A 25,694-nucleotide genomic window follows, 5' to 3' on the forward strand; every position below is an offset into this window, starting at 1 on the left:
TGCTCCTTTCGATCCCTAACCCAGGAGGCCCCGCCCCTCTGCTCCCATTGGCTGAGCTCAGGTTCATAATCTGCAAAAGGATGTAGCTTAATTAACAGATGTAACTAAAATTCAAGGAAAGTCTTAAAGTGTTCAGGGAAAGTATGTATGTATGTATATATGTATGGATGGATGGATAGATGGATGTATGGATGGATGGATGGATGGATGTAACTAAAATATAATGAACAAGGGCCAACCCACCTGGCCAAAGCAGGAATTGGTCAGGAAAACCATTCTTTGAAGATGAACAGAAAGAAAGCTAACTTCTTTGATAGAAAAAATGCTTTTTCTCAGAAACTCCATGTTACGATAGCTTTGAAGGTCATGTTCTGCTTCAAAATCTGTTCTAAACAACAATTGTTATTAAAGTTGTTTAAGCCTGAGATTTAGTTTATTAATAGAAGAAGCAAATAGAGGAAACATAGTGCTCACATTTCTGGTAGCTTTTCAGAGGAAGCAACTGTGGTTTTTTAGACTTCTAAGTCTATGATGCAGGTTAGGCATGTATTTTATAATGAGTTCTGGACCCCCTGCCTTTCTAGGAAATTAATATAAAGATGGATTTGGGAGATAGAGGTCTTTTTTGGTCTTCAGTGGCTATGTATAAAATTTTCCTAGCCAATGACCTTAGGCATCTGATAAAAGTATTCATTCAATATTATTCACCTATAGATCCTTTTTCTAAGAAACAGTATAGATGTATTTTCAATAAATTATTTTCTTGAAGAACCTGAGAAAGTCTTGAATTCTGAGACTAAAGCATACACTGTCCCAGTAAAAGGTCATAGATAAGATAACTTCAGTTTTACTCCAACGAGATACCTATACCGAATTCCAATATAATATTACTCAAATCTATAGTGTTTCCAATGAAATGAACTATAAACTAAACCAACAGAATTTCTAAATGTTGTCTGAACTATTTTCCTTCTCCTCACCCCTACAGGATGAGCTCAGGAAGCAGTAGGAATTTGGAAAACACACCCAAGAGAGTCCATCGGGATCCTCTTGTTCCCAAGTTAAACACAAGCAAGAAAATGTCTACCTTAGCAAATTCACCCAGCAGCCTGGAAGTGCCACCAGAGACTAAAAAAAGCTGTGGAGATAAACAGACTGAAATCCCAGCTGAAAGAATAAAAATGGCCAAGACGATCAAGGAAAAGCAAAACAACGATTTAGAGAAAGTGAGCTTTAAACGGAAGGCAGAAGGTGAAGAAAAGCCAGTGGCTAAGAAAGAGGCCAAGGGAACAGAAATTGACAACCAGCTCCATACCACACCTCTGCCTCATATCTCCTTAAAGACCATAATGGATGTGGAAGCAAAGTTGGTCTACATTGATGAGGAGGATGTGAGCTATGAGTTTGTAAAGTCTTTCATGTCCACCGAGGTTCAGCCAGCCTGCCGAGCTGCTGAAATAGCAGACCCGCTGAGCGGACCTAATTTCAGCTTCCTACCTCAGATTGACAAATGGCTTCAGGTGGCCCTCAAGGATGCCAGCTCTTGCTATAGACAAAAGAAGTACGCCATGGCCGCGGGACAGTTCAGGACAGCGCTGGAGGTATGGGATTAAAGAAAATATAGATCAGTAGCTAGAAGGAAGGAGATGGGAGGCGAAGTTACATTCAGCGGCTCCAATCACACCGTCATGAACGGTGATCGTTAGTAGCGTAAAAATTCTTAATATCAGGATTGTGCACTCCACGATTTATAAGACAGGCTTGCAAGTTAATAGGGCCATATGAACTTGATATACAGAAATAGCCCCAAAGTGTAGAACTTATGCTTTCATTCTGTTAATGAATCCTACAGTAAATACTCCCAGGTCTCCAAATGAGGCTGGTTTTGTCACTTAGATGCACATCTATAAAAGCCACAATGTTTTAGTGCAATTGGGTGAGTAGAATGTAGATTCCCGACAAAGAGATGATTAATGAGTATGTGAGTTTTCCTCTTCTGGTATGTGGTTTCATTGAGCCAAGCATTACCCCCTTTATCTTTGAGCATGAACTCATTGATACTTCATATGTGATACTTACTAGAAACAAAGTTTTACCTTGTCATTAAATTTCCTTTCCTATGGTAATACACTTTATTAAGAATTACTTTGACATCTGCAAACAGGTTCGGTTTGTCAATATCTTGACATTAAGCGTTAGCCTTTGGCTGGGCACCAGTGGCCCACGCCTGTAATCCTTGCTCCTTGAGAGGCTGAGATTTGAGGAATGCAGCCTGAAGCCAGCCTGGACAGGAAAGTCAGTAAAACTTTATCTCCAATTAACCACCAGAAAACCGGAACTGGCACTGTGGCTCAAAGTGGTAGAGTTAGCTTTGAACAAAAAAGCTCAGGGATAGCATCTAGGCCCTGAGTTCGAGCTCCATGACTGATGAGAGAGAGAAAGAGAAAGGGGAGGAGGGGAGAAAGTGCCTACATAGAACACAAGTGATTTGTAGAACCCAAACAGATGCATCTACAAATATTTCCCTTGTCCTGAAGTATCATGACACCAGTAAGACAAGTGTGATGTACTTTTTAAGCTTCTTAACAGTGTAATGAGTGGTGGGGAAATACAGGTACATTCACCAGCATCCAACAGAAGCCGAGCTATCCTGAGAGCTGAGTCCTCCAGCCCAGGAAAGCCTGCTGAAAGACTGCATGAAGATCCTGAGCCTCCCTTCAGGACCATTTCCAGCTGGACTTTTTTCCACTGGAGGAGGGTTAAAGATACGATTTTATGGGTAAAGAAAGATATAATTTTGGTAATGAAAAAAACATATATCTTTTTTTAATGCCATACAAACTTCACATTGCAACTGGCTAGAAGCAAAAGGTTCCTAAGTTAACTGAAAGAAATACCCAACTTTCGATAAAGCCCAGTGTTGAATGGTAATAGCAAAATTCTGAATCATTATTTGATGACCTAAAGATATAACTGTACTAGAAAACGTATGTATTCTTTCTCCTCTCCTCTCCTTTCCTCTCTCTCTCCCCCTTTCTCCCATTCTCCTTCCCTCCCTCTGCCCTTCCCTTTTCTCTCTCCCTGGATTTTTAGGAAACTTTTAGATGCTGACACTAATTACTGGTAATTAACAAAGGTAATTATTTTGAGACCAAAACTTAGCTTAGACATATGGCCTAGCTTTCATCTCATTATCTTGGGAGTTAACTTTGAAATCTCACCTAGAATGTCTCTTAATAAACCAAAAGCTACAGGGAATAGAACAATTTGTAGCTTCTTTAACTCTTCTGCTCCTGAAGTGAACTTGCAAATTTAATACTTTCTCATTATTCCCAAGAATTAAGTAATGTAGATCTCTTTTTATGTCTATATCTTAAGTAAGGCAGGGTAGGTGACAGATACCAAGAGCAGAAAGATGATCAGAACTGGTGGATGTGTTAGCAGATATTTCAGTTCATATACATTAGGGTTAGATTTGCCTGTGACAGAAAATCTGAACTAACATGGTGAAAAAGGAAGAAGTTTCTTTTCCTCTCAAAGTTTGGTACAGTCTGATCCACAGGCAGATTATGTTTTGTTCCTTAACAAGTAGCCTTGAAAAACAGGCTCACGCCTGTCACCCTAGCTACTCAGTCAGCTGAGATCTGAGGATCATGGTTCAAAGCCAGCCAGGGTAGAAAAGTCCATGAGACTCTTACCTCCAATAAACTACTCAGAAAAAGCCAGAAGAGATGCTATGGCTTGAGTAGTAGAGTGCAAACCTTGAGCAAAAAAGAGGCTCAGGGACAGTACCCAGGCCCTGAGTTCAAGCCCCAGGACCAGCAGGGGAAAAAAAAAAAAAAGGTGTGATCTTGACCTCATGATCCAAATTGGCTGCTCCTACTATGTCATCATATACACAGTCCAGCTAGCCAAAAGGTAAAAGAGAGAGACTCACGGGGTATCTAGCATTTCTATAGTTTCCCCACTGATCAGAATTTAGTCATGTGACTACCCATTGCCCCTGAGGAAGACTGGGAAGCCCTAACATTCAGACGCTCTCTTAGATAAATAGAAATACTTAGTATTTGGGAGGAATTGTAATCCATATAAATATTTGCCAGATATGTGGTATACAATCAGCTCCAGGAGTGACCACATTTCTTGTGGTTAAAAGTAGCAACAGACAAGTGAAATAGAAAAGTATGAGCTAAGCAAAGGCCCTAGAGATATGCAAATATTTATTAATTAACATGATAACTTCTAATGCATATCAGAAACCCATTAGGAATATTCTGTTGTGATATTACTTTTCTTGTGCTCTTGGCAAAATAGTCACTCCTTGTGTTTTAAAAAAGTCTTTTACTGGGCTGGGAAGGTGGCTCAGTGGTAGAGCGCTTGCATTGCATGCCTAAGGCCCTGGGTTCGATTCCTCAGCACCACATAAGCAAAAAGAAAAAAGCCGGAAGTGGCCCTGTAGCTCAAGTGGTAGAGCGCTAGCCTTGAGCTGAAGAGCTGAGGGACAGCACCCAGGCCCAGAGTTCAGGCCCCACGACTGGACAAAAAAAAAAAAAAAAGTCTTTTACCCATATATGCAATTCTATTCTATCATAATAATCCATAATGGTTAAAATAGGTATGCAATGATTTAAAGACAATTTTACTTCCAAAAAGCACTAAACTTTAATCTTTGAGGTATTTCAGAAAGTAGCAAGCATTTATTTAAATGAGCTAAATGAAATAACTTAGTTTCATATGTTTTACTTGTGCTATATAAAGTTAAGCCAGTTGTATGGATAAGCCATTGTTCCTTGGCTCTTTGATCAACTGATGAATTGTCCTCAAGTTTTCTTCAAATGAATCATTATCTGCTCTTGCGTTTGAATGTATATTCTAAGTCAAGGCATTTGAGCAAAATGCACAAACTGAGGATAACACAAATTTGACTCATTTTCATGCTGAGATGCTATTTCTCTATAATTTTTTAAAGAAGGCTATGAGATTCACTAGCTGAGGTGTCACATACCTAAAATCATGTGTACTCAGGAGGCTGAGATAGGGAGGGATCCGGGTTTGAGGCTAGCTTGGGCAATATTTTGGGAGCACTTACGTCACTCATAGCTGGGCACGGTGGTGTACACCTGTCCTCAGAGCTATGCGCTAAGTGTAAATAAGAGGACTTCAATTCAGGTGGTCCCAAACACAAAGACAACTAAAACAGAAAAGTCTGAAGTTCTGGTTCAAGTGTAGCGCACCTGCCCAGAAAGCATAACACCCTGAGTACAAACTCTAGTCACACACACACACACACACACACACACACACAAAATAAGGATTTTATAATTTAAAAAATTATAAAATTAGCCTCATGTATAGTTGCATTTGCATAGTAGGCAATATACACTACTGTTTAACAAATTTATTAGCTGCCAATAAAAAGGGAAATTTTAATTAATAAACATTGTAACCACATTTTCAAAAGAATAATAACACTAATTAATAAAGACTTCTAGGAAATTGTAAAGGTCAAAGGACAATAGTCAAATGTTTCTTGTCACATATGGAAACCAAGTCAAAACCATCAGTTCAGCTTCAATCAGAGGGTGTGAGTAGTTAAAAGGCTTCCACTTCTGAATTAGAATAAGTGTGTATTTCCCCTTCAAAAGTCTCAGCTTCAAGCAATCTTATTGAAGAAGGGAGAACAAAGCTTTCCCTTCCCCCACAGAAACTTCCACATCACTAGGAAGAACTCCTTTCAGTGCTAATCTTCTTTTAATATCTTGATGCCCCTGATCCGTAAAGTTAAATAATTTGCAATTACACAGCTTTTTCTGCATGCCAGGTACTGAATTTTCCCTTCTGGGAATATTTACATTCATTATTCCATTTTCTTCCTACACCAGGCCAATGAGATAGGATAGACAGGGGAAGGAACTTGCTCAAGGGTCTACAGCTAGAAAGAATGGCTCCTGGATCTGACCCCTGGCTTACCAGCTTAGCCAGGATGCCTTTGCTACTTTGCAGATGAGTTGACTGGAAATTGAGATTCCAGAGCCTGCTAGACCTGCAGAAATGTAATCTACAATCCCACAGATCCTCCATGGGCCACAGGGCAATTTGAAGAGCACTGTGCACTGTGAGGTGGCTACACTGAACAGATTTACTGCAGTCGTTTTTATGTTAAATATCCTCCAAAGCTTGTGAGCTGAAGAAGGAGGCCCCAGTGTAGTGCTCTTACCAGTTAGTGGATGATTATTAGCTAATTGGAGGTGTCCCACTGAAGGACCGGGGAAACTACAGCCCCTTCCTCTTTCCTCCCCTGTTCTCAGCACAGGCTCAAATGATCAGGCCCACCACTCATGCTCTAGAACCTCCAAAACTGTGAGCCAAAACACCCCTTTCTCTTTATGAAATTACTGTGTCATGCATTTTGTTCTATTGAAAGGACAAATGTGACTGTGTCACATTTACCCTCCAGTTCACACTGTGTACTTTGACCTTGACAGTCTTACATGTCTAATACTGACTTCACAGAAAAAAGACAAAACCTTTACTTAGGCATTTTTCATTTTTAATCTTAATTTATTTTTAAGTAGTAGTACAAAGGGTTTCAATTCAACATTATCAGCCAGGTGCAAGTGGCTCACGCCTATAATCCTGGCTACTTAGGAGGCTGAAATATGAGGATTGCAGTTGGAAGCCAGGCCAAGGCAGGAAAGTCTGTGAGACTCTTATCTCCAACCACGAAAAGCCAAAAGTGGAGCTATGGCTCAAGTGGTAGAATCCTAGTCTTAAGCAAAAAAGCTCAGGGACAGCACCCAGGCCCTGAGTTCAAACCGCAGGACCAACACCAACAAATAGATGATTCAACATATCAATTTGTGAGTAAAATTAATCTTGGACACTGTCAGCCTTCTATTGTTCTCCTCCATGATTCCCATGCAGTATGGTTACAGGCTTCCATTTTCACATATGCACCTTGAATACTATGACAGTATTTGCCCACCCTTCCCCACTCCATTGATATGCCCCTTTGGCCTCCCCCACCTCTGACAATACTGCCTTCAGCTTCCTTGGTATTCAATTATGTTAAACTATAATTGTCCAAAGGCATTGGGCTATTGCCATCATCCTCGGTGAGGTTTGCCAAAGGAACTGCCACGTAACTGTGCAGGTAGAAAAGAACTTATTGGGGAGAGAGCATACTACTGCTCTGCACAGATGGGGGCATGTGTAAGGGGTGCAGGGGAAATAAAAGGAAGGGAAGGGAAGGGGGGAAAGGGACAAGGGGCAAGGGAAATGCTGCAAGGAGGCCAGTGGCAAAACAAGGGGTGGAACTGATGATGGAGACTGATAATGGGAAGAGGGCAGGGAGGAGGTGTGGCCCCAGCCAAGACCTCAGAACCTGGGGGACCTCCCACTGCCCGCTGGCATTCCAGTTATCTGGGTCACAAAGGCTGGGTGGGGGCTTCTAGGGAAGAGGCCATGTGTGCACCAAGCAAGAACAATGGGGAAGGGACCATTTTTCCAGGGTGGACCTAACACATACTTTAGATAATATGTTTGTCTGTATATGCACGTGACCCTGTATGTTTTCACATACATTTATAACTTAGAGATAACTTCCACATATGTGACAGAGCATGTCTTTTGGTTCTCTGAGCCTGAGTTACTTGATAGCGCATACTTTTTGGCCAGGTCCATCTTTTTCCCTGCAAATGATATAATGTGAAGTCTTGGGAAACAAGACATATGTCTGAATGCTTATGTAAATATATATATACATGTACATATGTATGTACACATATATACATATATATGTATGTATGCATGTATAGCAACTTTTTAAATCAATTCATCATCTGAGCTATTCTGCATCTTGGCTATGGTGACTAGTACATACTGAGCATGGTATGCACTATCTTTACTATATGCTGACTTGTAATCTTCTAGATAAATGTCCAAGAGTGGTATCACTGGGTATAGTTCTATTGTTGTAAGATGAGAAAACAGAGAAGCCACATTTTGAGAGGTTGAATCTTGGAGTGTTTATTAAAAGGCTGTGACTGCATGGTTGGACTCCTGTTTCAAAGGCCAGCAGCCAGCAAACACACTCAACACTGTTAGGAAACTGAGCCATGAAGGCCAGAAAGGAAAGAAAGAACAAAAGCAATACCAACGAACCAATTCAGCTCCAATGGAGAGTTGAATTGGGATGCTGTGGTGACAGGAGAAGAGCCAGGACACAGAGACAGGACACGAACACGGAGACACGTGGCATAGCATAATGGAGCCTGAGCTGGTCTTGACCTAAATAGGTTGAGGCCAGGGGCAGGGTCACAGGAAACTCCTAGTTTCAGGCACTGGACTGACAGGTTCAGTAACCTATCAGCCAAGTGCCCGCCCCTGTCTCCAAGACCTCATCAACGCCCATCATCTGGAAGGCAGGAGTCAGGGGCTTTACCCTTTTGTCATGAAGACAAAAATGGCAAACCCTACTATCCACCATGTGGCCATGATGGTGCAGGCTAGACTGGAACTCCCTATTTCACTATGTTTAGTTTTTTGAGAAATTTCTTACCTTCCATAGTGGTTGTACTAGTTTATATTCCTACCAGCAGTGTAGTAGAGTTCCTCCCCATATACTTGCCACCACCAGTTATTCTTACTCTGGGGAATGGCCATTCTTACTGAGGTGAGATGGAATCTCAGTGTTTTTTGGTTTGCATTTCCTTTATGGCTAGAAATGCTGAGCATCTCTTCAATTTACTTCTTCTGAGAAGTATCTATTTAGCTCTTTTGGCATTTATTAATTAGGCTATTCATTCTTTGGGGTTTAGTGTCTTTTTTCTTTTTCTTTTTTTATTGTGAGACTACCATACAGAGGAGTTACAATTACATGGGCAAGATAACCAGTACATTTCTTATCAAGCATTGTTGTCTCCTCTTTGTTTCCCCTTCCCATCCCTTCCCATACTCCCCCTCCTCCCCACACTTGATCCTCCCCCCCCCAAAGTTATAAAGTTTGTTTTTTGACATAAGGACTTGTACATTTCATTGTTGCAACGGGTCCACCTGTATCCCTAAATGATTTGTTTTTTCCCTTCCCCTCCACAAATTATACCAACATCAAATACAGTGAAAACATGGGTTATACCATGGGGGAAGGACATACAAAGCAACATAGAAATCATCTTATAAATATGTTAGAAACAATTGCATGAAAGAAAAAAACAAAAACAAAAAAATATTTGAATACTTATCTTGGGGTTCATTCCCCTAACATCAACTTATCTGACCTTTTCTGTTTGACTCAGACATATACTAGTTTTTGCAAATAAGGGAAACCATGGGACCTATGTTTCTTTCGGCCTGGCTTACTTCACTTAATAGAATTTTTTTCCAAGTCTTTCCCTTTCCTAACAAATGGGGCAATGTCATTCTTCCTGATGGAGGCATAAGATTCCATTGTGTATATATACCACATTTTATTGATCCATTCGTCTACTGAGGGGCATCTGGGTTGGTTCCATATCTTAGCTATGGTAAATAATGCTGCAATAAACATAGTTTTGCTGATAGCTTTAGTATTGTCTTGTTTGTGATCATTTGGGTAAATGCCCAAAAGTGGGATTGCTGGGTCATAGGAAAGCTCTATGTGGAGTCTTTTGAGGAACCTCCATACTGCTTTCCAAAGTGATTGAACAAGTTTACACTCTCACCAACAATGCAGTAAGATTCCCTTCTGTCCACATCCCCTCCAACATCTGTTGTTATTAGAGTTCTTGATTATAGTCATTCTAAATGGGGTGAGGTGGTATCTCAATGTTGGTTTTTGTTTTTGTTTTTTTTTGTGGGGGGGGGAGTCTGGTCATGAAGCCTGAACTCTGGGCCTGGACGTTGTCCCTCAGCTCTTCAGCTCAAGGCTAGCACTTTACCACTTGAGCCACAGCGCCACTTCCAGCTTTTTGCTTTTTGCTTATGTGGAGCTGAGGAATCGAACCCAGGGCCTCTGGCTTACAAGGCAAGCACTCTACCACTGAGCCACCTTCCCAGCCCTCAATGTTGTTTTGATTTGCATTTCTTTTATGGCTAGAGAGGTTGAGCATTTCTTCGTATGTCTATTGGCCATCCTTCTTTCCTCTTCAGAGAAGTTTCTCTTTAAGTCTTTAGCCCACTTATTTATTGGGCAGCTGTTTCTTTGAAGATTTGTTGTTGGGAGATTTAATTTTTTGAGTTCCAGGTATATTTTAGAAATGAGACCCTTGTCTGTTGTATGGCTAGTAAAGATCTTCTCCCAATCTGTGGTCTTTCTATTGAGCTGGCTAGCTATGTCCTTTGCCATGTAGAAGCTCTGCAATTTCGTGCAATCCCATTTGTCCAACCTTTCTTTGATTTGTTTTGTTTCTGGGTCTTTATTAAGAAAAATTCGGCCTGTGCCAAGGAGACCTAGGGTTTCTCCTTCTTGAGCTCCTTCTTTTAGCTTCCTTCTTAAGCTCCTTTTTTCTTTTTTTCAGACTTTATACATATTTAATTATCTTTTTATTATCTTTAAGGGTTTCCATTCAACATGTCAGTTTATGTGTACAACACATCTTGATATCACCCTCATTCATCATTCTTCCCCATTCCCTCTCAGCTCTACCCTTTCCCTCAATTTTCCTATTGAGCTTCTTTTTATATTCTGGGTATTAAGCCCTTGTCAGATGTACATCTGGCAAAGATCTCCCATTCTATAGGGTTTCGCATAGTAACTATGTCCTTTGCTGTGCAGAGACATTTTTAGCTTGATGTAATCCAAATTGTCAGTTTTCTCTCCAATTTGCTGAGCCCTTGGAATTCTACTCGAGAAATTCCTGTCTATGCCAGTAAGTTATAATGTTTGCTGCCCTTTCTTGTAGTAGTTTCCAAATTTTAGGTTTTTACATTGAGGTCTTTGATCCATTTTGAATTGCTATTAGCACAGGGTGACAGACAGGAACCCTGATTCTGTCTGCTGCATACGGACATCCAGTTTTCCCAATACCATTTGTTGAAAGGCAAGAAGTTTTAAAGCAACTGTTTCAGTATCAATGCTTCAGAAGTTTGGGGCCTGTGAAATTGTATTTTTAAAGTATGTGGAAGAATGGGTTAACAATGAACTCAGATTGCACAAGAACATTACAAAAATTACTATTACATCATTATTTCACAAAATAATGGTTCAGAAAATGGAAAGGTTCAGCCCCAAAACAAGTAGAAAGGAAGAAAGCAAATGGAAAGGTCATATGTTCAGAATGAAGGATATTTTTTAAATATATTACATTTTAATTTTAAAGAACGATTAGTAAGGTGTCTTTATTTTTCATGTCCCCTTAGATCAGGCAAGCACAAGTCTGAGAACCAGCTTTTGGAATCATTGTTCTAGAACACATTCCCTTTATGGTAAACGTTAGGTATCCAGGACAATTGAACCCACACCAGGGCCTTCTTATAAGATTACTTCCAATGTAATGGAATTTGGTATGAGGCAGGTCCATTTTGGAGCCCATTCAAGGGGGTTTATTTAATGAAGTAGCAAAGATATCTCATTATAGGGCCGACTCACCTATAATTGCTCTGCTGAGAATAATTCCGTAGCAAGTCTCTAGGGCATAACAATGAGAATATCCCAGAAAGCTCAGTTTAAATGGATTCTAACACAGGTATTTCTTTGTGCAACATAGTCAGGAAATTAAGAGTTTACCCAATTCTCAGAATGCCTGAGCTGTCTGATTACATATCAGTGGATCTACATATGAATTCAGTACCCTAGTTCCTAAATTCTTCCTGGACTCTGGGCTTCTCCCCCTCCCCCCCTCATCTAATCCTATCAATAACCCTCTACAATCGCTATTATCATCCCCATTTTGCAGATGAAGAAACTGATGTCCTCAAAAGTTTAAATAACTTAAAGTGCCTCAGCTTCTCTGTAACAGAGCTGAAATTAAATTCAGGTGCCCTGAATTTACATCAGAATTCTTTACACTTCTACTTTTTATTTTTTAACTTGCATAAAAATTGCACAGGAATCTTATTAAAAATACAGATTCTGAGTTATTACGTGGGACCCAAGATACCTAATTTCAAGTAAGTTTCAGATGTTTTCTGTGCTGCTGGTCCAGGGCCTATTAAGTAGCAAGGACCAATTGGTTCTCAAACAAGTGCCATCACCCCTCAAGCAAGAGCAAACCTTCACTTAAGTGTACAAACTATTATGCTACCAAGTGTGTCTTCTTATTTTCTAGGTATAAACTGACTGTTGAACTCTGTGTGTTCAGAATTAGATAGTCCTGTTTTAATTTGATTATTGCCATCTTCCTTCTACCCAGGGATATCATACTAATAAGAATTTAATGAAGAAAGATATTTGAAAGAAGAAAAAAAACACTAGCACACTTCCATGGGAGGAAAATACAAAATGAATACCTTTCTGAACCTTCAAAATTAAAGGATAAAATTAACTATTTTCCTATAATTAAACACTATGTAAAACTGATCTCAAGAAAATTAAAACGTATGATGACTAGGAAAAAAAAAAGTATGCGAACACCACTACCTGTTTGGGCTTGACACAGTCTAGAAGTGGAAATGCAAATAGGAATAAAGCCTCCTCCTGCTCCCCAGGAGCCAGAGGTTAGACACTGAGAGTCCTTTGGACTGTGTGACAAGACATTTTATGCACTTGGGGTTATTTTTTTTATTGCTTGGTTTGTTTTATTTTAGTGTGCTATTGTTTAAAAGACTTTTTTGCATAGAAGGTGACCTTGAAGTGGACATTGAGAAAGACTGACTACGTTTTTCAGCTTAATTTAATTCCATCCAGGGATCATCATCCCTGAATTACACACACACACACACACACACACACACACACACACACACACACACATGGAAGCTAATTAGAGGAGAATTGCTTATCAGTTAAAGGCTTTGGGTATTTGGGGGGGCGGGTGTTAAGAAGACAACATGGGAGACATTGGGGGCAGAGGAGATACTCCCCAATAGCCTGAGCCCCTGTGGCTGGGGGCCTCTGACCCCAGATGGTTGCCCTTCACAGGGCACCCACCCTCAGACTCTCTGACTCCTGCTGTGCATTCTCTGGACTGAAGTAGACATTTGCATATCAGCTGAAGGAGCCAAAATTCCTATTGGTATGCAGTGTGCCCACTGAGGAGGCTGCAGGAGCTGGGGGGAGGGGAAATCAGAAAAGCAGAGAAATGCCAAAGGATGCTTTCCTGGTAGACCCTGACCACTCTCATGATGTTTTCCCATTGTCCAAGGATGACTGAAAAACGGAATGTAGGGTACTTTTCAATAACTTAGTCTATGTTATACTTAGTGTCCCTTGACCAAACAATAAATGGCATTTCATATAAAAAAGACTATGAAAGTCATAGATTGTTTTTTGTTTGTTTGGATTTGTTGTTGCTGTTTTAAGTACTGGTCCTGGGCTTGAACTCATGGACCTGGACACTGTCCCTGAGCTTGTATGCTTAAGGCTTGTACTCTACCAATTGAGTCAGAGTTCTACTTCTGGCTTTTAGGGGTGTGGGGGTGCCTAATTGGAGATCAGAGTTCTCAAGGACTTTTCTGCACAGACTGCCTTCCAACTGTGATCCTCAGATCTCAGCTTCCTGAGTGGTTAGAATTACAGGTAAACGTGCCCAACTCAAAGTCATAGTTTCTTAATAGAATTGTAATCACCTGAAGAGTTACTATACCTGTCTGGGTGCCCAGACCTACTCCCAGGAGTCTGATACAATTGCCTAGCATCTAGACAATGACCATGCTGGCTCACTGGCATTTCCTAGTCCTACATGCATCATTGGTTAGCTCCAGGTTGAGAATCACCAGCACAGAGTATGTCCATTTTTTTCATCTCTTAAAATCATCTACAGCTCTTGCTAACCCATCTGCAACTTCTAAAGAGAATGAATGGGAGCAGTAAATAGCATTCTAAAGCAATTAAACAGCATCCAGATGACTTGCCAGTTATCCTGAGGGGATCATCCATGATTGTAACAGGATTGAAAGACCCACTGTGCCATTCTGACACAATTCCCCTCTACTGTTGGACAATTCCTGTGTGTATTTGTAAAATATATATCAATTTGTAAAAACAAAATTAAAAATCAGACAGGAAAATTTAAATGTCATGCCTCACATTTACTCTTTGGAAATTTATACTTAGAGTAACTTTTTATATCCCCTTGAGATAGAAATTAACTTAAGGACTCCTCTTCTATTAACACTAAAGAAGAGATTGATACTAATCTCTGCTAGTGGTGGTGTGAATTATTAAATTTATTCCTGATTGAAGATGTCACCAAAAAAAAAGATTAATCCACAGGAAGCAGAATTGATTTTTGTATTTATGAACAGGATCATTTTCATAATTACAAGTGGACATTTTTGTTAACTTTTACAAATATAGTTTTATTCAAAATCTCACTCATTTTGGGGAATCAGAAAAAAAAATCGATTTATGTGGATTGGCATTAGGAGTGACCTTTGGAAAGAGACTGACACTACCCAGGGAAGAACCTCACCATGCACATGAGTGCTTTCTCAGTTTCTCCCCCAAACCTCTGGATTGAGAAGTTGAATGAAAACAGGAGATTGCCAGCCCTGGTGCCAATAGTGAGTAACAGTGCTGATGATCATGGTGCCAGATGTACTGGCATGAAGATGCCAGAACACAGCCACAGAATCGCCTCACCTCTGACAAGAGTTTGCACCTTCATGGTTTCTTGGCTAATATATAGACAAATATGGTCCCTTTGCCACTACAAAACCTGCGAGTTCTAGTGTCTTGGGTTGTTGAGAAACGGAACATGTCACTTCCACTCCAGTCTGATATGATTTTGCTTGGGGGTTCATGTACATTAAAAACGTCTCTTACTCAAATATTGGTTAATGTTACTAAACACTTCTATGATTTGCTTTTTGATATTTATTACAGGGGTAACAAAATAAAACAAAAAAAAAGAGCAATGCCTTGTCTCTCTTGTACCTCCTTTCACATTCCAGCTTTCACACACACAGCGCAACTCCAAGTTCAGATGGACTTCACATGTCCCGAGTACCTGAAATCTACTTTGTTTTGTCACAGAAATGGACCACAAAGAGAGCTTAGAGTGGCTCTTTTGATTCAGTTTACCTAAGAGAAAGTTCATTGGGAAGATCACAGGTGAAGACCAACCTGGGCAAAATATTAGTAAGACTTCCTCTCAGTGAATAAGCTAGGTGTGGTGGACCACATTTGTAATCCAAGCAGGGTAGAAAGTGTAGACAGGAGGATTGTGGTCCAAGGCCACAGTACTGGAGCAAAAAGCACAAGACCCTCACCAGAACAAAACTACAGTGAAAAGTGCCTATCTAGAAAAGTCTACCTAAGTTCAAATCCCAGTACTGCCAAAAGTAAAGGAGAGAAGGAGAGGGGAAGGAAAATGGGAAAAAATGTGAAATAAAGGAAGGAACATAGGAATTGGAGAAGAAAAAGGAAAAGGAAGAAAAAGAAAAAATAAAGAAGGAGAGGAGATGTATTAACTCTGAGACTTTGAACTTTGAGAGAGATCTTAATTTCCATTAATTTGGCTTGCTAATGTAAAGGAATCTAGTTTAAAAAATGAGAAGCCAAGATATGTGAAGATTTATCGAGAGCTGAGTGTCAGAATCCACCAAGATGACCAGGTGACCCAGGGCTAAGAAGGGACCATGACTCAGGAAATGTGGAAAGGTCGTTTGGAGTCTGGAAGATACAGAATAGACTCTCTATGATGACATTGTTTTACAGTGCTCAGGTACTAAAAGAAAGTAAGGGGAACCATGTGATATGACTGCAGGGTGGACTTGTGCTCCTCAGAGAAGCTAGCAAACTGAAGCTGGTGAAGGAAACAACCTTTGATCAAGGGTATGGAGTAAATTTTTACAATAGGCCATGTGCATGAGACAGAACCACATTGAACTGAGGGGAGAGGAAAGGAAGCTACAGAGCACAACTGTGTGAACCATGCATGGAAGCAGAAGTAGTAAGCCTTTATCCCAGCTCCAGCTGGCTGATGGTCCAACCTGGGTAGGGATCAGTACATAATCCACTTGTGCTGACTGGCTTCAGATATCTCAGCAAGCCCTGGCCAAGACAAAGGAAAGGAAGGGGATGTTTATATTGAGTACAGAAAAGAAATGAGTATCTCCTGTACCTCTCTTGAGTCCTTTTTTCCTATACACAGTAGCCACAACACAAAGTGAAAGGATTACTAGAAAGGGTTAACAGTAAGGGTTATTAGAATTATGCAAATGGCTACAATGACAAATTACTTTTATTATACACCTTTAAAGTTGGTAGGCAGGGTTGTTTGTATACTTTGACATGTTCATCTATATTTATTGGGCTTTCCTCCTGTTTTTGATATTTGAAATATTACCGAATAATTGTTTATGAGCACTTAGAGAAAAACAACCTAATGCAAATAGTACTGAGTATCTTTTTAAATAAATAAATCACCTTTCTTTACCTAGCGCCTTAAAAAAGTTCATTTGAAATATCAATAAATGAGAATTCTAGGAAGCTTTATAAACACATTGTATTCTGTGTACTTTTAAGACACTCTCCTATGAACGCTGCCTAGGGCACTGGCTTTGAGATTGGGTCACAGTTGTTTTCATGTAACGTTTTAACACACAAGAAATGTGTGTTTTTTTAAATACCAAGCAGAATGATGAAAAATGAATACTAATGAAACAATCAATATTCAGACTTTCTGATGTCTTCATAAGGTGTGAATATTGAAAGCTGGTAATTTCACACCAGTTGGTTCATTTGTTTTTATTTTAATCAATCATAAGCTTGAAATTTCATTTATCAATGAAGAAGAAAAAAAATACCTAGTTTCAAGTAGCTCAGCCCTGATACCAACCTCAAATGAACCAAATGTCTCTTATCATTTATTTATATAGGTTATGGGAACAGCAATCAAAGTATCCACTTAAGCAAAGAAAGTACCTAAAATATTATAATCTCTAACACCTGGAGCATATGTCACCTCAGTGTATGGGAACCTCAGCTGACACTAAGGGGCCTGCTCAGCACTTCCGCCATTTGAGTTGTCTCCGCAGATAACTGTAAAATTGAGTTATCATCTACTTCTCTCAGCATTAGGGGCAAGGAACACAGAGGCTGCATTCCGAAGCAGACCCTGGAGTGCAAAGTGCTTGTGCTCATTAACTTAGTCACAGTTCTGCTAAGAGATAGCACCATCTCCCCTGTGGGTGTCCACTTAAGGAATCGCAGTGGTGGCCACTGCCATTTGTTAAATTAGGCTGTCCCAGGAGGGATATAAAAAAAAAATGACAACAAATCCCAAATGCCTGGGCTGATATTAGAGATAGCGGAGGTGCCTGCGATGTATTTTTTGACCTCTGGGTAAGCACATCCTGATGACAGCGACAACCCAGTGAATTTCCTGGGTAAATCATTGGCTCACTCATATGGCACAGAAGAGGTGTGCTGGGTCTCACACAGTCTCTCTCTTATGTATTTTAATTGCTCGTTTCATTTTTGAATAGTAAAATGTTCACAAAGTTCAAAATTCAAGACATAGAAAACCGTGTATAATAAAAAGTCCTCTTGTCTGTCTATCCTCCAGCCACCACATTTTTGTCTAAACAAGCAACCATTGTTGACTGTAATTCAATTAAATGTTAACAATATGGCAGCCAACAATATTCTTTCTGTATTTGAATATTCTTCCTTAAAATAAGACGCAAAGGTCATTTGTTCTAGGCCTATAACTCATTTCGTTTGATGCACGACATTCCACTATTTTAAAGACATCTATTCTTCACTGATGAACATTTGGATTATCTTCAGGATTCTGTTCTTTTTTTGGGGGGGGGAGAGGGGGTCCGGTCATGGGGCCTGAATTCTGGGCCTGGGCGCTGTCCCTCAGCTCTTCAGCTCAAGGCTAGCGCTCTACCACTTGAGCCACAGTGCCACTTCCAGCTTTTTTTCTTTTTGTTTATGTGGTGCTGAGGAATCGAACCCAGGGCCTCATGCATGCAAGGCAAGTGCTCTACCACTGAGCTACCTTCCCAGCCCCAGGATTCTGCTCTTAAAGACAATGTTCCAATAAAACTTTACATACATGCCACTTAGCATGAATGCTAAGTATGCACATGTATGCAGGATACAATCCTGGAATTCAGTCCAAGAGTTTGCACACTGGAAGTTGAAATAAGGATAAATTACACTCCCATAAGCTATGTTTCACAGGAGTGTTTTTGTTTATTCATTTGAGCTTTTGTATCTCTTCCAAAAATAACAAGTTTAAAAAAGGGAGAAGAATAGTTGGTATTTTCTTCTTATGAGTTGAGTGGATATAGTTGCTTATGGGTGAGTCTTTTACATTGGCTTTTTACGCATTTCCACTTCTCTATGTTTTTCTTGTTTGTTTTTGTTTTGTGCTGGTACTGGGGCTTGAACTTAGGGCCTTAGGCTCTTGTTTGGCTTTTTCTTCTCAAGGTTGGTGCTCTACCACTTAAGCTACACCTCTACTTCAGGTTTTTTGCTGGTTAATCTGAGACAAGGATCCCACAAACTTTCCAGCCCAGACTGGCTTCGAATTGCAATCCTCAGATCTCAGCCTCCTGAGTAGCTAAGATTATAGGTATGAGCCACCAGCACCTGACTTTTCCTGTTTTTACATCCAATTTCCTAATGGGCTGTTGATTCCTGTCTTAGGAAGGCTGTGGCTTTTAAATTCAAAACAAGTTAGCAAAGTCCCATTCAGGAAAATAAGTTTTCCTCTCTTTAATACTGGTAGTTCTCTATACAAGAGCAGAAAATGACTTCTCTTTTTAATTTGTGATCGGTTTTAAACTAACATTAGAACCTTATTACCATCCTTCAGTAGTGCCAGGGCTAACCTGAGTGGCCATTTATTACACTATGAGGTAACTTCATTTTAGAGAAGTGTATGTTCATATTTTCAAGAAATGGGATAGTAGTTAAGCAATAACTTTTACAAAAAAAGAATTCTTACTCTATAAAAATTAGAAAGCTTTTTACTAGTAAGTTTATTATACAAAAGAATTACGTCTCTTACATTGAGAGATTACAAAATCTACAAGGGCTAGGTTAGGAATTATTACTTGAGATTGTTACCTTTTAGATTTTGATGTTAGTTCCAGTATTTCCAGTCTACTTCTGCCATTTATCCTAGAGAAGTTCTGAGAGGAGTTATAACTTATCAGAAGTTAATACCTACATAAATTTAGATTTCACCTGGAATATTCAACTAATAATGCATTATAATCATAGGAGGTAGTAGTATATATTCATTGCTGAGTTTTGTCGAAAATGTTACATTTAATTTGTTTCTGGTAGAAATCATCAATTATAAGTAGAAATATAATTTGATTCTACTGATACATATTTACTCTAGAACAGGATATAAAGATCTCAATAATGGCTCAGTTAAACATGATACTCACTTTGGAACTCTCTTGGACTGAGTGGCAGTGACTGAAAGGATATTTTTCTTGCATGATATCAAGAAACTAGTGCAGAACTTTGAACATAAATTATGCCAAAGAATCCAGTATAGAACGATGACAGATAGGTAGATTTTCAAATTATTTTTATAATCTTTTTAAGAGGTGAAGGAAAAAGAAATTTTCTTCACTTCCACACTGAGCAAGACATTAATAGTTTACAATTAATATTCTTCATTTTTTTGTCTACAAATTGCTTAAGTTCAAATACTTGGAGACTGAGTTTTTTGGTTTTCTTGTGTGTTTTTTTGTTTTTCTTCTTATTGTAAAGGTGATGTACAGAGGGGTTATAGTTCTATAAGTCATATTAACAGTACATTTCTTTTGGAACAGTGTTATCCCTTCCCTCTCTCCCAGTTTTTCCTTTCCATCCCCACACACAAATTATATAGTACACTTTCAATAGTGTCCAGTGAGTACCACTGCTGCATTTGTTTACCCTTTGTGCCACATTTCGGTGCACCCCTTACCCTCCCCAAAACAGATAAATGAACCAACAAGACAAAAGAAATGAAAAACAACAACAATGAGGACAAAAAAAAAAAAAAGCTCTCTTGTTGGAGTTCATTTCCATATACATATATATATATATATATATATACATATATATATATATATATATATATATATACACATATACATGGATATATACATATATATAACATTTTTTTTCTTCCCAGTCCTGGGGCTTGAACTCTGAACCTGTGTGCTCTCCCTGAGTGGCTTTTGCTCAAGGCTAGCACTCTATCACTTGAAACACAGCTCCATTTCCAGCTTTTTCTGTCATTAAGTGGAAATAAGAGTCCCATGGCCTTTCCTGCCTGGGCTGGCTTCAAACTGTGATCTTTAGATCTCAGCCTCCTGAGTAGCTAGGATTACAGGCATTAGCCACCAGTGGCCAGCGATAAATCTTATTTTATATGGTCAGATGCACGTGGCTATTGTTCCTATGTGATCCTCTCCCAAGAATATCCTCCTTTGGTCTCACTCTGAGTGAATCCCTACAGACCTGTATATCATGTCTTAGTGTATTTTTTTAGAGAATTCATGTTTTGTTTTGGTGCTATTGTTTCAATAATTGGTTATTATCTTTATATAGTTATACAAAGAGGTTTTGGTTCGGCATGCATCTTGATTATTGTTGCCCCTTTCATCATTCTCCGCCATCTCTCAGAAAGAGATGTGTGTTAACTCTATTTTTTGCTGTTTATGCGCATCGTACTCGTTGGGTGGCTAATGGGTTAATTCTTATGACAACTTGAAGGGTTAACATTATTATTAGCCCTGTTTTACAGATGAAGAAAATAAGGCATATGGCAAATCAACTTGCTTGATTAGCAAGTTCTAGCAAGAACTAGCAGAATGCCTCAAAAGTAACTAGCAAGTCAAGTTTATCTAACTAGAAAGTATCAAGGTAGCATTTCAACCTAGGCCAGCTGGTTCCCAAAGACTAGTAACTAAAACAACTATGGATCCTCTTTAAAAATCTTACAGCTAACCACAAATGATATTCAAAATATGTTCACCATTACCTAATCATTATACATTATTTCCATTTATTTATTATGATTATAAAAAGGTTACACATAACTCTGAATCAATTCCCATATCTCAATGCTGTGAATTCAATAAATTTAGATAAAATGAAACAGTTGTGCCTGTCAGATGATTTTCAAAGAGGCTTGTCCCCTCTTGCTCCCTCTCTCCAGCCTCACCTGAAGTTTGATAGTAAACTGAAATTGGACATTTGTATTCTTTATGAGAAACTGGACATAAAAATACAAATTAGCCTAAGTTCCTTTAAAATACCTTTTGACCAGACCTTATTTTACTTTTTTTCTAGCACATTTTAGCATAAACCTGCTGAGAAATACATGTCTGCCCTTTATGGTCATTTACTGGCTGAATGCTTACAACTATATGCTTGGAATTGCCTTTAGCTCAAAATTACTTTTATTTTTAAAGCATTAGATAAACAATATCCAAAAGGGAATTTGGCTTTAAACATTTATGATTCACGTATTTAAATAGGCACTAGGCAAACCGAAAAGTGAGATGAATGTTGGCGGCTGTTCTTACAGTGAGAAAATCCAAGTGTAAGAGAAAGAGTGGAAGACAAGCCTAGCAATTGTGAAAACTTATGTGTTTGGGCCTCAATTCATCCAAGATTGAGCCAGGTTGTACTTGACATTATTTTTAGAAAGTACTTACGGTGACTTATTGCACAAAGGAAATAGAACTGAAATAAAAATTAAAGGAACACAAGTCAAAAGAAGAATTGAAAATAGAAGGAATAGGAGAGTAAGATAAGAAAGAGCAGATCAGAAAGCCTATTCTATGCTATATGGTACTCCAAATAAACACAAAGGTGTATTCTGTGCTTACTAGGAGTTAAAATACAAAGAGAAATGGAACTTATTTAGCTACCTTCCATTTACTAGCTTAGAAAAACACCAATCTACAAGAAAGAGTGTCTTTCTATTATTTCTGAACTCTAAAAGAATTTTGTCACATGGAAATTCTATAAGCATTATCAATGTCTTTTGAAGTTGCCTGTTTGAGGATATAAATATAATTTTTACAAGCATGCTATAAACAAAAACAATGACTCTATTTTTTCTCTCCAAAGCAGAACTTCAATTTATTTTACATGTACTTGAGGTGTTTGCATAATGAATATGATTATCATTCTTACTGTACCAGTCTATACATAATAATTTCTTGTCAATGTCAGTCCAAAAATTACATTGTGTGCCTGTTCTGTATCAGGCAGAAAGGAAGGTAGGAATTCTACTCAGAAAAAGCAGAATATTTCATCTGAAGCCTAAGAGATGAACAGGAAACAGACAAGCAATGGAAGGATACAAGACTTTCCTTGTCCAAAATATTTAACACTCTCCCCTTTTCATTTACATTTGTTTTCTATGACTGTTGTATTTCTTCCCAAACCTTAGTAGCTTAAACAACATAACTTACAATCTTACAGTACAAATGGGTCTCACTGGACTAAAATCAGGGTGTCGGCAGAGTAATTCCTTGGGTAGGTTCTAGGAGAGAATCAGTCTGTTGCCTTCTCCAGCTTCTGTAGACTGCCTGCATTCCTTGGCTTTTGGCCTCTTCCTCTTCCTTCAGAGCCAGTAGTGTAGCAGCTTTATTTCTCCTTCTGTGACATTGACTCTTCTACCTCTGTCTTTCATAAGGAGTCTTTAAAAATATTTTAGTTTGCATTAAGCCGACTCAGAAAAATCTGGGAGAATCTCCTTATCTTACAACCTTATTTCATCTTCAATCTTCCCCTCTTGCCATTTTGCCTGACTTAACTACAGATTCTAGGGAGTTGAATAAGAAGGTCTTTGGAAAGTCATTGTTCTGCCTACAGTACACCAGGCCAACGGGATAACACTGGGTTTGTTAAATTCATTCCTTCTTAATTACTGGCTTTTTAGAAGCTGTGAAATTACAAATTCTTACTTTATTTACTAGTTAAGGGGGTAGCCAGCCAGCCTTCAAGAACAATACTAGAGGTCATGAGACTCCTGGACAAAAACAAGAGCCTTTTATACCCATGGCACAGCCAGTTGTGTGAGCTTCAGCACATTTCTATCATTTCTTCTTATCCCCCAGTTCCATGGTGGTGACACACACGAGGGCTGACAAGTTCCTGCACACACTATGAGACTATAGTGCAGGAGAGGAACCTCAAACTCAGGGAACCCAAACCCTTTAAATGGGCAGCAAGCCTGCCTTATTCTCCAGAATGAAAAAGGTTGTTGATCACACCAACATGCCTGAAAAGATCATCCAAAACACAAAAGATAATCCCACCTCATCAACAAGACATGCAAAAACATGGGCAACCTATGGAAATGTGTGTATCATTCTATTTTGTAACTTGGCTTACAATATCTCAAACCTAGGGGCTATTTTTTTGAAAATTATTTGAAAATCAGTTGTATTATATCAAAGCATGTGATTCCCAAAGTGCCATTTTTTTTAGCCTCATGACTTGTTCAACTCACCCTCTTTTTATTTGTACATTCTGTATATACTTCTATTATTATTTTGTTGAGGCTTCTTATTCTTCTAGGATCTAGAAAAATGTCCTGTTACTTTTCCTTGTTACTATCTTATCACTATATAATGCCACATGGAAACATGTTGAATTTTTTCCTAATTTAGTAAATAAATAATTCAAAAGATAGATTGGCCCATGTTCCTACTGAGGAAACATACTAGTGAACTGACTGATCATGGCTCCAATATGAGCAGGTAATTATGAGGAAAAAAACAGGTGGCAACATTACTTTTCTGTGAAATGTTACTAAGAAGTTAAATGTCACTAGACAAATTTGTTTCCACATATTAAACCTAAACCCACCAGAAGAGCAGGTAATGAGTATAGCAAGTTAAAAAGACCCAATCAAATGAGCAGATGATTACATTTGACAGGAAAAGTGCCGACATGGGTGAATTTGCTAATGGAACTATCTCCTACTTTGCTGATATCCTAAAGTTAGAGATACTGATACTGTTTCTGGTTTTCAAAGTAAGAATAACAAATAAAATAAAATAAAATAAAATGAAGCCATCTAATGATATAAAAGTTACTCGATTCCTAAAAAGAAAATTAATAAAATGATATACAACTTTTCCTGTTCGTGTACAAGGGATGCGATAGATGTATATCAGTAAGATACAGTCTCCAGGCAGTGTTTCTTCCCCAGCCATAAGAAGTGAGGTGAGTTGCCAATGTCCTGTTAATTAATCTTTCAGAGACCAACTTTAAGATATCAAATGAAGAGAAAGGTGTCAGTCCTTATTCAAAACAGAGATCTGTTCAGGAGGCAACCTAAGCTGGATTTCTTCTGTATGTACAGAGTGATCACATGCAATCTCACCAGTAATAACCTCTGGTCATGTTCATGGTTCAGAAAATCTGGAGTTCAGCACTATTCCTACTTCTACTACCCCCTGTAATAGATCACGGATCCCATGTGAAACAGATCCATTTGAATATACGGACTAATGTACTTAGCAGTTTCCAAGGAGCGTGACACACTGTGCCAAAAGGCTGCAGCAAGCCAGCGCAAGGCATTTAGGAATTGCAATCAGAAAACTCACATTTTCAATCTGGCTCCTTCCCGTCTGATCTCTAGGGATGCTGCTTCGATTTTCTCATTTGCAAAAAAACACTGGCAATGTGTTGTTTTGGCTCTGATTACAGTGTTTTGTGCTGCCAAGGTCTGTGGAGGTACCAAACCCTAAGTGTGAGGTGTGCTTTAGTCCCTTCCTTCCTTCCTTCCTTCCTTCCTTCCTTCCTTCCTTCCTTCCTTCCTTTCTTCCTTCCTTCCTTCCTTCCTTCCTTCCTTCCTTCCTTCCTTCCTTCCTTTCTTCCTTCTTCTTTCCTTTCTTTCTCTTTCTCTTTCCATCTTTCCATCTTTCCATTCTCTTTCTCCTTCCTCCTTTCCTTTCTCATTTTTTTCTTTCTTCTTGCTTGCTTGCTTTCTATCTTTCCTTCTTCATTTTTATGTGTGTGTGTGTGTGTGCTCATTGTGTTGTTGTTATAGAATTCTCCTTGAAGGAGTTTTACAGAAATTGTTAAAAGCAGGCTTTTCAACAAGGCACTGGTAGTTCACATCAGGAGGCTGAGATCTGAGGATGACAGCTCCAAACCAACCCAAGCAAGAAGTGCCCCCAAGAGATTCTCATCTCCAATTAACCAGCAAAAAGCCAGAAGTCAAGTTGTGGCTCAAGTGGTAGAGTGCAGGAACAGTGCCAAGGCTCCGGAGTTCAAGCCCCAGTACCAGCACCCACAAACAAAAGTAGGCTCCACAAACAAAAGTAGCAATGGTTTTTTAATGGGTAGACTGCTGGTCTCCAGTCTAAGACTCTTCCCATGCAGAAAAGGAAGGAGTGTAATTGTGATCCACAATTTATGACCTGCTCAAGCTAGAAATCTCCAAGCAGGTTTCAGAACCTCAGCCAGGCCTTTGGCCCAGCCTCACAGGAAGATCTGCACATTCAAAGTCCAGGAGGAGCCATTCTGCCTGTAGGGTACTGGTAGCTCTCACTTCCAGCCTGCCTACTCACCTAGGTGATCACCTCTGAAAATACGCTCTCCTTAAAGCCTGGCGTGTCTC

General features: G+C 39.2%; 1 protein-coding gene across 1 annotated transcript in view; it reads left to right on the top strand.

The window, feature by feature from the left end:
• Nucleotides 1–989: 989 nt before the first annotated feature.
• Spata16 (spermatogenesis associated 16) overlaps nucleotides 990–25,694 on the top strand; it is a 197,116-nt gene continuing 172,411 nt past the window's right edge. The window contains exon 1 of the mRNA XM_042678915.1: nucleotides 990–1,601. Coding sequence (XP_042534849.1) covers nucleotides 990–1,601 — 612 coding nt within the window. The remainder of the gene's footprint in view (nucleotides 1,602–25,694) is intronic.

Source organism: Dipodomys spectabilis, unplaced genomic scaffold (assembly GCF_019054845.1).
Source record: "Dipodomys spectabilis isolate Male_0828 unplaced genomic scaffold, ASM1905484v1 ptg000050l, whole genome shotgun sequence".
NCBI classification, from domain to species: Eukaryota; Metazoa; Chordata; class Mammalia; order Rodentia; family Heteromyidae; genus Dipodomys; species Dipodomys spectabilis.